This window comes from Alligator mississippiensis, chromosome 5 (assembly GCF_030867095.1).
Source record: "Alligator mississippiensis isolate rAllMis1 chromosome 5, rAllMis1, whole genome shotgun sequence".
In the NCBI taxonomy this organism is placed as follows: Eukaryota; Metazoa; Chordata; order Crocodylia; family Alligatoridae; genus Alligator; species Alligator mississippiensis.
Window position 1 is genome coordinate 126,212,718 of NC_081828.1, and position 15,363 is coordinate 126,228,080.

At 46.2% G+C, this 15,363-nt stretch overlaps 1 protein-coding gene across 1 annotated transcript in view; it reads right to left on the bottom strand.

The window, feature by feature from the left end:
* Positions 1-11,375, bottom strand: part of EPDR1 (ependymin related 1) — a 47,363-nt gene extending 35,988 nt beyond the window's left edge. The window contains exon 1 of the mRNA XM_006267887.4: positions 11,003-11,375. Within this exon, the coding sequence (XP_006267949.2) occupies positions 11,003-11,235 (233 nt within the window). The 5' untranslated portion in view covers positions 11,236-11,375. The remainder of the gene's footprint in view (positions 1-11,002) is intronic.
* Between the last annotated feature and the right edge of the window lie 3,988 nt (positions 11,376-15,363).

Below are 15,363 nucleotides of genomic sequence, written 5' to 3' on the forward strand. Positions count from 1 at the left end.
TCCAAGGAAGTGATACTTCCCCTCTATCGGGCACTGGTCAGACCGCAGTTGGAGTACTGCGTGCAATTCTGGGCGCCACACTTCAAGAAGGATGCGGATAACCTGGAGAGGGTCCAGAGAAGGGCCACTCGTATGGTTAAGGGCCTACAGACCAAGCCCTACGAGGAGAGACTAGAGAAACTGGACCTCTTCAGCCTCCGCAAGAGAAGGTTGAGAGGCGACCTTGTGGCTGCCTATAAGTTCATCATGGGGGCACAGAAGGGAATTGGTGAATATTTATTCACCAAGGCGCCCCCGGGGGTTACAAGAAATAATGGCCACAAGCTAGCAGAGAGCAGATTTAGATTGGACATTAGGAAGAACTTCTTTACAGTTAGAGTGGCCAAGGTCTGTAATGGGCTCCCAAGGGAGGTGGTGCTCTCCCCTACGCTGGGGGTCTTCAAGAGGAGGTTAGATGAGTATCTAGCTGGGGTCATCTAGACCTAGCACTCTTTCCTACTATGCAGGGGGTCGGACTCGATGAACTATTGAGGTCCCTTCTGACCCTAACATCTATGAATCTATGAATCTACTCTCAGTCAACTTATGGCCGTTATTCCTTGTAACTCCCTGTAGTGCTTGGGGGAACAGGGACTCTCCCACTGCCTGCTGGTCCCCCTTGGCCAGTTTGTAGATGGCCACCAGATCCCCTCTCAGCCTTCTCTTGTGGAGGCTGAACAGGTTCAGGTCTTGTAGCCTCCGCTTGTAGGACCTGCCTTGCTGCCCCCTGATCATGCAAGTGGCCCTCCTCTGGACCCTCTCGATGCTGTATAAAATTGTTCCAGTCTTCTGTGGTGGATGCCCGTTTGGAAGGCAGGAGAATGGGCAGCCTGGGGAGGCATTCCTGGGGCTTCATGGGCCCAATCCTGCAAGTCCTTCTATTCCCAGTGCATGCAGGATTGGACCCCTGATGCTCTGGGAGCGCCTACTCAGATTCCTCCATTTGCAAAGATGCATCCTGGGAATCTTTCAGCAAGAGATTCCCCAGCCACCAGTCATGCTGCTATGCCCCGATTCAGGGTGTGCCTTTGAAAATGAGGAACACTGCCCCAAGATAGATTCCCCAGGCATGTGTCTGCAAGCAGGGAAACCCCAGAAAAAATTAGTGCTCTCAATCACCTCATGTGAATGAGTTATCTCCAAGGTGCCACCCTGCCCTATCTTCTTTATGATATACTGTAATTGAAATGGCCTAAACTGACATAGGAGAAAATGGCAAAGAACCTGCTACCTTAATGATAATCTAAAACTTCAGATTCAGTTGTTGAGAAGTAATTCAGGTTTATACTCTACACATGCATTCCATGTGCAATAGGTGTACCTCAGTGTGATTTTACATTTTGAGAGCCTTTCATTAAAAGCTTTTACCTATATCTGAATATCATTAATGAATTAATAACAATACTGCACCAGGAGATGCTTGCATTTCAATAGTGTGTGAAATTACTCCAATATATGTAAAATATAGGGGTTTTTTCCAATTAATCCTTAAAGTGGATTTACTATATTAACACACACAAACATTATGCTGTTTTCAAGTTCAGGTTGGTCTACATACAGAAACATACCACTCAAGCAAGAAATTGTGAAAATTAAGGCATTTAACATAATGGACATTCTACGCCTACATTCATAGGCGTACAACTTCCCATTACAGCAACCACCACACATTCCAGACAAGCATTACAATCTTAATTCTGCCCCAGTAGGAATACCAGACTTCCAACATCTATTTCTTCAAACTCTCACACCTTACAAGGAAGCAAGATATCCTCCCTGCTAACCTTCCAGCACAGTCCTGGAAACCATATTCACTCATGGTAGGAGAAGGAGTGGGTCTTTAATGGGACTGAACCTTTTCTCTGTGACACTGTTTTGCCAGCTAAGCACTCGGCATTAAGGCCACAGAGTTCACCTTGAAGGTTCATCCTCTATTCTTTCCAAGAGCTTTTTGTCTGACAAAAGCTATCTAATAAAATTATCAAAGGTGCATAAGTGACTCAGGAACCTGTTTTCATGAAGTGCCTCTTTTACATGGCAGACCACGATGTATTAGATATATATGCCACCATCTCCACAAGCGTCTCAGGGCAGCTTACAATAAAACCAGATAAATTCTAAAGACAGATAAAAAAAATTAAAATAAAATAGGAAATAGGAAAAACTCCCCAGACAGTGCCCCCAAATTTAGCCCTGACTGCTGAAAGGCCACCCAAATAAAAAGGTCCTACAACCCTTCTGGAAGATAGGCAGGCTCAAATCTAATGGACCAGAAGAACAATTCCAAAGACAAGGAGTTAAGATGTGTAAATTCAGACTCGGATGGACCACAAGGGCGAGGGAGTTCCAGACCTGACCAGCAACTGCCAAGAATGACCTCCCATTTCACCTGACAAACTTGTCCCACAGATGGTACATGTGGGAGGTTGCTCTCAGCTGACCATAGAAATCACAATGGAATATATGGTGGTCCCTTAGGTATGTAGAGTCCAGGCTATTTAGGACCTTATAGCACCTTGATTTGGGATTTAGGATCCTGAGTACATCAATCATTTTTGAGAACTGGATTTAAAAACATTTGAAAATTTTACTTTAAGCCCCACTGAAATTGACTGGGACATGGGAGTCTATGTGCCTGTTAATTTTGAAAGACTAAAGGTCCTGAGTCACTTCAGCAATGTTAAAATTTTACCCATACATTTTATTTCCTTATGTTAAGCAGCAGAAACCACTCCCAAAACCAAGCATGGGAAACACATTTGCAGTCACTGGGTATGTCTACACATGCAATTAATGCAACTGAATGAAATCTGGCACAATTTGAGCTGGAGTAAATTAATCCCAACGTCACCGTCTACCCATGCGTTTAAGAGTAGTAATTTACTCCACCGTCGGATAGTACCTCTATGTGACAGGACTATCCTGCTCCAAAGTAAATTAATCTGCTGCGCCATAATTGTGGTGCATGTGTAGATAGTGACTCTTTACTGTGCAGTATATTAGTCTGCTGCACAGTAAAGAGCACATGTAGATGCACCCACTCAGTGTCGCAAACTCAGTTCTTTAACCTCTTGAGTCATCATTATGGCCACATCAGAGACACATTATATGATTTTAATAGGTCAAATGCCACTATTTTCCCCTGTGCAATGGCACATCTTTAAACAATTAAGAATTAGTTTGAGATAAGTCAGAGACACCTGCCCATGCTTTGTTTATTTTGAAAAGTGATCTTCTCTTCCCCAGACAAACGCTGTTATATTTGCATCTGACCAGATGGTGTTTCTTATCAGTCTTGACCAAAGACTGACACAGGTATGCAGACAGCCTACAGGAGTGCACGATACACTCGCCTAATCATAGCATCTTCCCCCCGGATCGCACCGGCAGCTTTTGTTGTCAAGTTGAAGGTTAATCACATTTATACTTTGTGTCTGTGTATATCCTTTTCAAATTCCACTGAAGCTAGAGAAATCAGCAGTGTACACTTTTGTTATTAAACAAATATTGCCATCTTTTCAACAGTTCTACCTTTTTACTCTCCATTACTATTGTTATTAAGAGAGATCCCTAAAGCCCTTAACTGTATCAAGGTACTATTGTGCTAGGCAGTGTACAAGTGTACAGAAAAGGGAAGTTCCTTTCCTAATTTGTTTATTGCTCAGAATATGCTCAGAGATGATTGAAAATTCATTTTCTCTTTCTATTGACCATTCTGTACATTTAATGTATTTTCCTGTATTTCTTATTGAAGATGAGAAGATAACGTGACACGATGAGGTGCACTTCCCTACATAAGCAGCAGGAAAGGTACAAACTCATGAAGAAAAGTATGTGAAAACTTGTGTCCTGCACCCATTCACCCATCCCTGCAAATGAATCCAGAAGGTCTCAATAATGATCTAATTACTCATGATGGAAGGCAGCTGACAAACACCCTGAAGGTAAAATAATGCCCAAGCTTATCCTCCAATGCCTCATTGGTTCATCTGCCTCTCCCTAAATTTTCCTTCTTTAATAATTGAACAACCTTGCCTGCTCTGCTGCTTCAACATACCCCGCCCACTGGGGAAATGCATTTGTCACTTTGCCTTTTGGAAGAAGAAAGGAAACCATGAGAGACAGGTAAAATTCTTGGATGAATCCTGCATGCATTTATAGTCAGTGGGATTTTTTCTTGCTGACATTATTGGGGCCAGATCACCCAGATGTGGAATGGCATAGTGGGAATAACTCATTTGAGCAGTTCATATTAGCTCCTTGGAAAAGTGTTTTGAGAAGAAGACTGAAAATACTTACATAAGAACAAGGTGTTGTTGTTATTATGTCTATGGTGGGTACATTTGGCAAGTGAGGATTCAAAGACATCCCTATCTTTAAAATAGGTTATACCATAATAAATGGTACTCTCTCTGGAATGGGGATTATTGTTTTGGTTTTTTTTAATGCACCCATTATGATATGACAGCACTACTGGTGGGAAATAATGAAATACAATATGAGATGACACAGTCTGGTGATTGAAAATTCTTATTTGTACTCTGCTTTATTTGTATTATAAAAACAAACTGATCACCCCAATCAGGATCATGGCCACCTTTTGCCTAAGTACTGCTAAACTGAAATCAAAAGACAGTCCCTACCCCAAAAATCTGAAACTCTAAACCATGAAGAGCAACGGGGAAGGAGGAAGGGAGAGAGAGAGAGAGAGAGAAGAGAAAGGTAACTGATAAATAATACAAATATAGGCTTGTATAGGATACTTGGGACTGGGGATTCCCAAGAAGCCAAACATCCAGCTCCCATTTAGTACCTTTGAAAATCTGAACCTTAGTTCACAGTGGGGGAGTTTACAAGTGATGCTTTATTGCGCACCTACAATTCACTGTCTACACATGCACATCAATTACTGCACATTAAATTAGTCTAATGCACCAGTTGCTATTACCAATACATACAGGTATTAGAAAAATGGCATGTTAACTAATATACCAAAGTGCACATGTAGACCCTAACCAGAAGCAATTTACTCCCAGTCAGCCCATGCAGCAGGGGTCCACAACTGCTGCCACGCTAAACCTCAATCTCCACAGGGCAGAGGGAGCTGTCCTGGCTCCAGGGCAGCTCCCCCCACCCCAGAAATTGGGACTGTCCCCAACCGCCACACAGCTGGGAGGCAGCTGCCCTGGAGCTGGGATGGCTCCCCCTACCCTGCAGAGATTGGGGCTGGCCCCAATCTCTGCATAGCTGGGAGAGATCTGCCCTGGAGCCAGGACAGCTCCCCCTGCCCCATGGAGCCCAGGTCTGACCCCATGCCCCTTGCCAGGCCAGGGGTGGCATCTGAAGAAGCCTGGAGCGCCACTGGCTGCTGCTGGGGGGGGGGAGGGGGGGCAGAGCAGGGCAGGAGCAGCCCTGGACTGAACTGCTCTGATCAGAAACAAATTTGCTCCTGATGAGTGCATGTTCAGATACGTGCCCAGGTGCAGTTTAATGTGCCTGAATTTTCTGCACAGAAATGCAGGCACATTAATTGCACGTATAGACGTACCCAGTATGAAGGTTCACAGATCTAATGGAACACTTGTGTATATCCACACTGTATCCCCAGCATGTCCAGGGAGGGCACATGCCCTATCCACTTACTCCCATTTCCCATGTTCCAAATGAAAAATGCATCAAGGAAACTGTTCCTAGGGTGTCTCTCTCAGCTGCTCTCAGACATGCTGGAGAAAGGGGATGGGGTACAATCACACTCTGACAGACCTTGAAGCAATTTATTGGTGGCATCTTGGTTGAAGTAGATAGGAAAGTAACACCTGATTAATCAGATTCATTTTAAACATATGCAAAGAGGAAAAGCTTGTGGCTACCACTCTGCAAGTTGTTCCATTCAGCTGTACAGACCCTTGTGCCCCTAGGGAGTATCAGTGAAATCAGTTGAGTGCAGTAGGCCTCCGCATTGGCACTCAAGCCTCCCAGCAAGAAATGGTTGTAAATTTAGGGCCTATATTTGTAAGATTGAGAAAACACTTTGTTTATTTAAAACATAATCATCTCTCACGCCAACATTGATTGCTGCCTCATTGCTATGTTTCGTGTGAGCAAAATTTTCATGTTGCCGACCACAAGAAATTTTAGTAAAACTTTCTCAGAGACTTGCATAGCATTTTGTTTGCTTTGGTAGTCATTGCTGTGGCTGGGAAAGAACTTAAAGGAAGAATGTCTTTCATTTTTGACTTCTAAAGCCTTCAGTACATGACACAGTAGATCCAAAGTGAAATGAAGATGTAATCACAATGTATGGATGGATCCAATGCATGTGAAAAAAAGGAGTCTTTCTATTTATTTTAAAGGTGTTTGGATCATGCGCTTAATGGACACTAGTCAGACACTGGCTGAACACAGACAAAATCAGCTTACAGTTCTGGATATCAGGAAATCTGCTCAGTATGGGAATACCAGGGGTGCTGAAGGCCAGAGGACTCCGTAGTAAATGAATGGGCAGAGCTAACAAAGGATTCTCCAACTGCACCTGTCTGCACTGTGCCTCTTACTAGTATTATGGCCCAGGCATTACTGAGTCCAGAGCAAATATTTATCCAAAATGTATAACGAGCAGATCTTTGCAGAATAGATGTTCTGATCCTGGGAGAATCTATAAAATAATTATCTGATCTCCAAATAAAAACAGAATCTCCAAATAATATTGAATTATATTTTGAAATGAATATGGGCATTTGCCTTTTATAGTTTACTTGTATTATCAGACTAAAATAGGCTAGATTTTTCTAATGCCGTTTTATACTTGGTGTAATTTTGAAAATCAACCTGCAGTTCATATAAGAAGGAACTTCGCATTACAGGCCTCCTCTATGAGGCAGACCCCACTACCTATTTCACATTTTTAACATTGTTAAGAACATTCATATTCAAAATCTTAGTGAAATGAAAGCAATAAGATGTGGGGGAAACTGTCAATAAAAACAGGTTGAGAAATAATAATGTTGCAACCATTAATGAAGAAAAAGCCTCAAAAGTTTACAGCAAGATACAGAATGACTACATGATGTTGGAAGGAAAAAATGCTGATAAAGGGAAAGCAAGAAGCAAAATGAAAGCATACAAATATTTTTTTTGCTAATCATAGATAAGTAAAACAAAAGCAGCAGCGGATAAATCACACTGTGTTAATAATTTATCTATCTGTCAAAACATGGAAGCAAACTGAACAATCTACAAATGTAAACACCTTCTTATTGTTGGGTCTGAGTCTCAGGTGGTCAGGTATCCTGGGCAGGATGGGACACAGACCAGGTGTCCTTGGATAAAATCACCGAGAATCAGAACTGCTGGGGTAAAATCCTGAACCTACTAAAGCTGATGGAAGTTCTGACGTGGATTTTCATGGGGCCAGGACTTTACTTCTATTTTCAGCTCTGGTACTAGTCTGTTACATGAACTTCAGCAAGTTCATGAACAGTCACATACTCTGCCATGACCTATTCAGGCTGGACATAAGAAAGAACTTCTTCATTGTCTGAGCCCCCAAGGTTTGGAAAAGACTGCCGCCGGAGGCAGTTCAAGCACCCACTTTGAATGCCTTCAAGACACATTTGGATGCTTATCTTGCTGGGATCCTATGATCCCTGCTGACTTCCTGCCCCTGGGGCAGGGGGCTGGACTTGATGATCCTCCTGGGTCCTTTCCAGCCCAAATGTCTATGAAATCTATGAAAAAAAAGTTAATCAATATGACTTATTTTACCCATCTCTAAACTGAAGTGCTCCCATGATTAAATATTTCCCTTATACTAATTAATAAGCTTAAACTTAATTTGGATGAGTTGGGTTGTAAGATTTTGAGGCACAAACTTCAACTTCCTTCATAAATATACAGTACCTAGTGCCTATCAGATGGTAGTTTTGTACAAATTATAATAAATAAAAGATATAAGAGCAGATGTGGTACCCTCACACTTTTAAGTGTGCCTGAAACCTATTTGGTTTTTAGTCCCTAAAACTGTGATTCCTCAAATGAGGCCTATTCTGAGAAGCAGTTGTTTTCCTAGGGTCTCTGAGACTGAATTTAGTAAGTTGAAAAACTAAGAGACTCCTTTTGATCAATCAGGTCTCTTCTAATCCTACTTTTTTCACAAACCAGGATGGTGTGCTGCCCAGTAAGGCAGTGATACTATAAGGTCATCTCTGACTTGATTTACCCAACTTTTCTTTGTCTTAAGGGCCTTACATTCCAGAGCACTATACAAGATAGAGATGTGTATACAGGTAGCAGCTGTTAGTAATATTTGCACTGAATTATAACAATTGCAAAACTGGCAGTAGTCACAGGGAACTTCTGCAGTCAAATGACAGAATCACACAGTTGGAGTCCCTTTCAGCTCTGCTAAAGGCAGGAACATCCCTGTCTAAGCCATCCCAGATAAATGTTTGTCTAACCTGCACTTAACTGCCAGCGAAAGAAATTTCATAACTTTTCTAAGTAATCTATTCCATTGCTTTACTGCTCTCAGAGCCAGAAAGGACTTCCTAATATCCAATCTAAATCTCCCTGCAATTTAATCCCATTAATTCTTGTCTTGTAGCTATGACACAAAGATAATTGATTTCTGCACTGTGCATAACAGCCATTTTTGTATTTGAAGACTGTTTTCAAATTCCCTTCAGTCTTCCCTTTTCCAGACTAAACAGTTCCAGTTCTTCAACCTTTCCTCATCTGTTATAATTTTCTAGCCCTCAAATAATGTTTGTGTTCCTCTCAACTCCTTCAATCCATTCATGTCTCTTCTGAAATGCAGTTCACCAAACTGCACACAGTGCTCCAAATGAGGCCTTACTAATGCTGATTAGACAGGAAGATTCACTTCCCATGACTCCTATTAATACATGATGGGATGCTATTAGCTTGTTTTGCAGCAATACTACAAAGCTGACTCATTGTTTGTGATCTACTATAACGTCCAGGTCCTTCCCTACAGCCTAGCCAGTCACCTCCTGTTTTGTATTTGTGCATTTAATTGTCCCGTCCTAAGTGCAGTACTTTGTACTTGTCCTTACTAAATCTCATCCTATTTATTTCAGGCCATTTTTCCAATTTACCAAAGTCATTTTGAATCCTAATCTTGATTTAAAGTGACTGCAATCCTATGCAGCTTGGAGATGTATGTCATTTTACAAGATGCACATTTTATAAGATTGAGTAATTCTGTCCTCTAAGTCATAAATGAAGATCTTGAAAAGTTCTGGACCCCAGACAAACCCCTAGGGATCCCACTTGACACCTCCTGCCAGGTAGGTATTGTAGCATGATGACTACTCCTTAAGCACAGTTATTCAACATGTTATGGCCCCACCTAATAACAGTGTTATCTATTAGACCACAGTTCATTAGCTTACTAATCAGAATGTCATGGGAGATGGTTTCAAAGGCCTTGTTGATGTTGGCTTTTGAGACACTAGTCTCCCAGTTTAATTTGATCTACTTCAGATACACATTTTGAAAAATACTATGATATTTGAAAGAGAAGGTTCTTTGGGTAGATGTGATATATTTTATTAGACCAACTAATAATATTTATTAGACCAATTGATATCCAAATGACATTTGGAATGCCTTTGAATTCCATAACAAAGCAAAACAAAAAAGTGGAAAAAATCTGCCACAATAAAATTTACAAGGTGAAAATGATAAATCTCTCTCTTTCTATCGGGCCTGGAGCTGAGGCACGACCTCAGGGCTCTCTTTCTGTCACTTTGTTTCATGTCCGAACAAGTAACTGCTTCTATGAAATGACAACTCAGCCTGTTAGAAATATTATTATTCACCATTAGCTTCCTACAGCCTCATTTCTTTCTCCTCAGCACCAAAGGAATAAATGGAATAGGGTGGGAAGACCTCTGTCACTACAGCAGAAATCATCTCATTAGGCCATGCTAGAAACACACCATTCACTGAGCAGAGTAATGTAAAAACCAGAAGGCCATACCCTGCCTGCTCTTAGCTAAGCCGGTGTAAATCCATAGCAATCCACTCCTTTGAAAATGGACTGATTTCAAATTTACAGAGGCCTCCATAACAGCAGAACTGGACCTAGGGTTTCCACTGCTCCAGGGGAGTCCAAGTAACAATTAGAAAACAAAAGGTTGCCTACTGGTTTGGGAAGCGGTCTAAAGGGTGCTACAAAAATTGACACATTTTCACCTCAGCCAAAGCAATGATTTGCAAGAGACCATGGTGGCTGCAGGTGACACCTTGCCACCTCCACCTAGACTACTGTGGGAACATCACCACGACCCTGCCAAGACGTAATTTGGCAGGCGCCGGCAGGGCCGGCCTGTCCTATCCTATGAAACCTGTGGCTGCAGGGGGCCAGCAGACAAAGGGCCCCCCTGCATCCAGCCGCTTGCCCCCCTCCGTGTGCTTTACGTTTGGCCACTTGCCACCCCCCACCTCTGCCGTTGGCTTCTTCAGCCACTCACCACAACCCCCCAACCCCATCCACGATGCCAGCTTCTTTGCATCAGGGTGCCCCAAAACTATATCTTGCAGGGTGCCCCAAAAAACTGCGGGCCAGCCCTGACCACCACGTTCCTGGGTCGGGACCTGAGGCCGGGTCAAAGCTGTGGCCTGAGCGGGAGCTGGGCGACAGTGCAGCATGGGCTTTTCTAACCCCATCAGAAAACAAATCTTTGTTTTTGTGGGTTTTTTGGACTACGGGAGAGCGCCACTCTTCGGCAGCCCCTGGCTCTTGGCATAGACTTGGTGGGCGGCCCTGGCTCCAGGCACCCCGGGGTGGGGGCTGCTGGGGAAGCCCAAGCTGAGGGGGAAGCCGGAGGCCGAGCCCCGGGGAAGAGGCGAGGGGAGGTGCGGCCGAGTGGGGGTGGGGCTGCAAAGGGGCAGGGAGGAGGGGATCCCTCCCTCGCCTCCCGCGGGGCAGGGCACCTACTTCTTGCAGGGGATGAGCCCCTTCCTCTCCTGCAGCAGGCGGACGCGCTGGCCGGGGCCATCGTAGGAGACGGCGGCGCGGGTGTTGCGGCCCGTGGTGTGGTCGTAGGCCACGGTGCGCCCTTCCCACTGCAGCGGCGCCTGGCAGGGCACGGGCGATGCCCCCGGCCCCGGCCCGGCCGCGCCCCAGCCCCGCAGGCTGCCCAGCCCCAGCAGCACCAGTAGCAGCAGCATCGCCCTGCAGTGCCCGGCTGCCAGTCACGGCGCGCAGCACCCGCCCCCGGCGCGGGAGGTGGAGCCCGGCCCGGCTCGGCTCGGTTCCGCGCGCTGCCCGGCGCTGCTGCGAGCACCCACCCCGGGCGGTGGTGCCGCCGGCTCGTCTACAGCCCGGGACCTGCTGTCCCACCCGCGTCCTCCCGCGCAGCCGGGCCAGCGCCGCCCGCCCGCACTGCGGTGCTGTGTCCTTGGGCAGGCAAGGCGCTTCGGGTCCATGCGCTACCTTTCATTGTCCTATTTATTCCGGCCCGTTTTTCCAATTTACCAAAAAGTCCTAATCTTGACTTCAAGTGGAGGGCAGCTGGGCTCAGCCTTTGCCATCTTCCCCTGTTTCAGCAGGGAGCGGGGGTGCCCTGTGGCCAGTGGTGACGTGTCAGGGGTACACATGCACCCCCTGAGAGCGCCGGCCAAGGAGTGGGGGTGTCAGGAGAAGCGGTCCCCCTGCACCTCGAAGTGCCAGCAGCGCGCCACTGTCACTTGCAGGTCAGCAGGATTGGCCATAGGGGGATTCCCCCCTCCGGTCAACGGGATCAGCCACGGGGGACCCCGCTGGTTGCTGACTGCCTGCTGCCCTCCTGACTCAGGAGGCACCAGTTGCCCATGCCTGTAGCTGTGGTTCACACCCTTTTTTGTACCAAGACCCACTTGTAAACATCAATGGCTAGTCCCAACCCAGTGCCCTTCACTCCTGACCCACTGCCCCCCATCCCCAGGCCCACAGTGTGTGTGGGGCATGGGAGCCCCAGGCAGCCAACTATGCCAGCCTGCAAGGGAAAAGCCAGGGTTTCCCATATTGTTCTCCTTAAAGGAGAATACATTTTTAAAGTTTGTTTGTGACCCTTTCCTATATTCATGCAACCCACTATTGGACCTCCACCCATGGGTTGATAAACACTGCCCTACAGGATTATAGGAAAGCAGGGCTGGAAGGGACCTCACAAAGCCATCTAGTCCTGCCCCCTGCTCCAGGCAGGAGCCTCCTGGACTGAACTGTCCCAGCCAGGTGTCTGTCTAACCTGCTCTTGAAAGTGTCCAAGCATGAAGGCTCATAGTTTCTGTCTCTGATTCCAGTGCCTGACCACCCTCAGAGAAAGTTCTTAATCTCCAACCTAAATTTCCCCTGCTGCAGCCTGAGGCCATTGCTCCTAACCGAGGAGACAAGTACTTGGGGCCTGAGGGCCCTGCCCCCCCCGGCACAGAGGGTTATCACCTGAAATGCGTAAAACTTTCCACATGTCCATTATTGTAGGACCTCACCAGCAAAAATAAAAGTTAGACCAGTCCTGTCCCCTGCAGCCACAGAGAAAAGTCCATCTCCAGCCTCCCTGTAATTGCCCTTCCGGTGTTTGAAGACCGTTATCAAATCCCCTCTCAGTCTTCTCTTACCCAGGCTAAATAACCCTAGTTCTTTCAGCCTTTTGTCCATTATAACTCTGGTCTCCCATGCACCTGATCATTTTTGGATTTGTTCCCCGGTTTACCATGTGAATCGCTATGATCCTGTGATTTCAAGCAGGGAGAGGGGATTCCTTCTGCAGGCAGCACTGCTTGCTGTTGGCATTGTGGCAGGTTCTTACTCAACAAAGGGGCAGCCCTCCATCCATGCTCCATATAGAAAGCAGGATTTTATATTTTTGGTTGTGTTTCCAGCCAGCCACCAAGTAGTTGAGTGTGTGGGGAAATGGATGGGCTGCTTTCCTGCCACTCTTACTTTTTCTTCATTTCTGAGGAGCAGGGCACTGAGGTAGGGAGGATGGATCAGGAGCAGGCTAAAGCAATGTGTTTTCCTGCTTGTCTTGTGGCCACAAGTCCCATTAGTTTACAAAGTTTGTTTCTTCCCTGCCACTCCCACCATAGGTGCTAGCTGGACAAGTATGGGTATTTCTCAGGCTTGCGGGCTTTGCTGGTTGCCTCTACCTCTTTTCTGCTACATGTCTCAGGGTGTTTTTAAGTCTTCCTCAGAGGCATTGGGTGTTGGCTACAGTGGGGACTTTGACTGGGCTGTGTCAATGCTCCTGCTGGGATCAAAGCCAGAGGTTCCTGGCTAGAGGGTCTTGTCCCTCTGCTTAGGGTGGTGTGGCCCTGTACCTGGGATCTCTTGAGCATACGTTGACAACATTTCATAGAAGCATAATGTTGGCTGTTGGGGTCCCCCTGCTTAACCTGTGACAGGTTGGGGTGTCAGGTCTGTGTTGTATCAGGGCTGATGATAGTTTTATGTACAGTTTAGATTAGTTTGTATGGGATGGTTTGCATAGGGATGATCCTGCCTTAGGAAGGGGGTTAGACTAGATCAGTGGTTCTCAACCTTTTGTGTACCAGGACCCATTTGTAATCATTAAGGGCCAGTCCTGATGCCATGCCCCTCACTCCTGACCCATTGCCCCCCCTGGCTCCAGGCCCCCAGTGTGTCAGGCAGGAGAGGGGTGTGTGTGTGTGGCATGGGGAGCCCTAAGCAGCCCCTCACAGGCTGCAACTCTCCCAGCCTGCAAGGGAAAAGCCACAGTTTCCCAAGTTTTTTCTTTTTTAAAGAAGAATCTATTTTTAAAGTTTGTTGATCCATTTTTAAAGTCTGGTCATGACCCTTTCATATATTCTTGTGACCCACTTTTGAGTCATGACCCACAGGTTGAGAAATGCTGAACTAGATGACCTCCTGAGGTCCTTTCCACCCCAGTTTCTCTAGGATTTTATCATTCTAAGCTCCAGAGCTGTTTTATTGTCCTAACACTCATGTCAACTTGTGTGCCTTTTGGACACAGTGGGCATGTCTACACAAGATGCTAACTGCACAGTAGCTGAATAATACTTCACAGTAGCACATTGCAGCACAAACAGTACTAATACACCACTGCACATTATTATTAGGCTACTGTGCAGCACAAAAAGGCATTCGCAAGTGCTAATGTACAGTAACTCCGGTTACTGTGCATTTATTTACTACTTGATTATACAAGTACTAAATAAATGCGCAGTAACCACTGCACAGTAGCACCTTGTGTAGACGTGCCCAGCTAGGAGTAAAGAGAAACTTCTTCAAATGAGGCTTTGGTGGGAATTCATTGTTACTTCCTCTTATCTGCTCTCTGGTGCCTACCACCATCACTTCCACTCCAAGCACATGCATTTTCCTTCATGTCCCATGTCTCTTGGAAACACCCTGGCCTAAGTTGGCAGCCTCCTCTTGATCCATTTCCTAGAGCAGTGTTTCCCAACCAGTGTGCCACGGCACAAAAGTGTGCTGTCAGAAATGCATAGGTATGCCGCGAATTTTGCCATGACAATGAGCTGCAATGAGCTACAATAGGTATGAGCATGGGGAATGCCTTAACAGGTGCGCCACGGAAAATTTTTATTAATGCAAGTGTGCCTTGGACTGGAAAAGGTTGGGAAACACTGTCCTAGAGAACAGAGGGGGAGTCTGAGCCTGAGGCCACTGGAAGTGTAGGGCAAAGGGTGGCTGCAGTTACAGCCTGTGAGCAGGAAAACATGTCTCCCTGATTTCCAAACATTCATCCCAACTTGTTCAAACTTCATGAGCCAGAACAGGAAATCCTAGCGAGAACAGTGATTCCTAATGACTGTGCCATGGTTACACTAGTGTGCCATGATAGTGGTAGAAGCACACTGCAAAAAATGGGTGGGATGGGACCCTAGCCAGGCTGGCCCCACTGAATGGGACCCACAAACAGGATCTAGCCCACAGACCAGTGGGTGAAGTATACGGGCAATTTTAATCCAGAAAAACCCCCAGGATGCCCTAGGTATCAAAAATCTGGGAAACTCTGAGCTAGAGCTACATTCTACCTTCAGCTTGCTTTTAAGACACTTGCTCTTAGGTCATTTGAGGGCAGACAGTGGCGATGTGCAGGGGGTTCACGGGGGTGCACGTGCACCCCTTGAGAGTGCCGGTGCACCCCCTGAATGGCCGTGCTCACCGCTTAGGGGATGGACCCGGGGGGGGGGGGGAGGCAGGTGGGAGCACCTGTGCACCCCCTGCAAGCATCAGTTGGGGAATGGAGCGCTATGGTGCTCCCAGAAGTGGCCGCAGCAATCAGCCGCCTCACGATCAGCTGAGGGGGACCC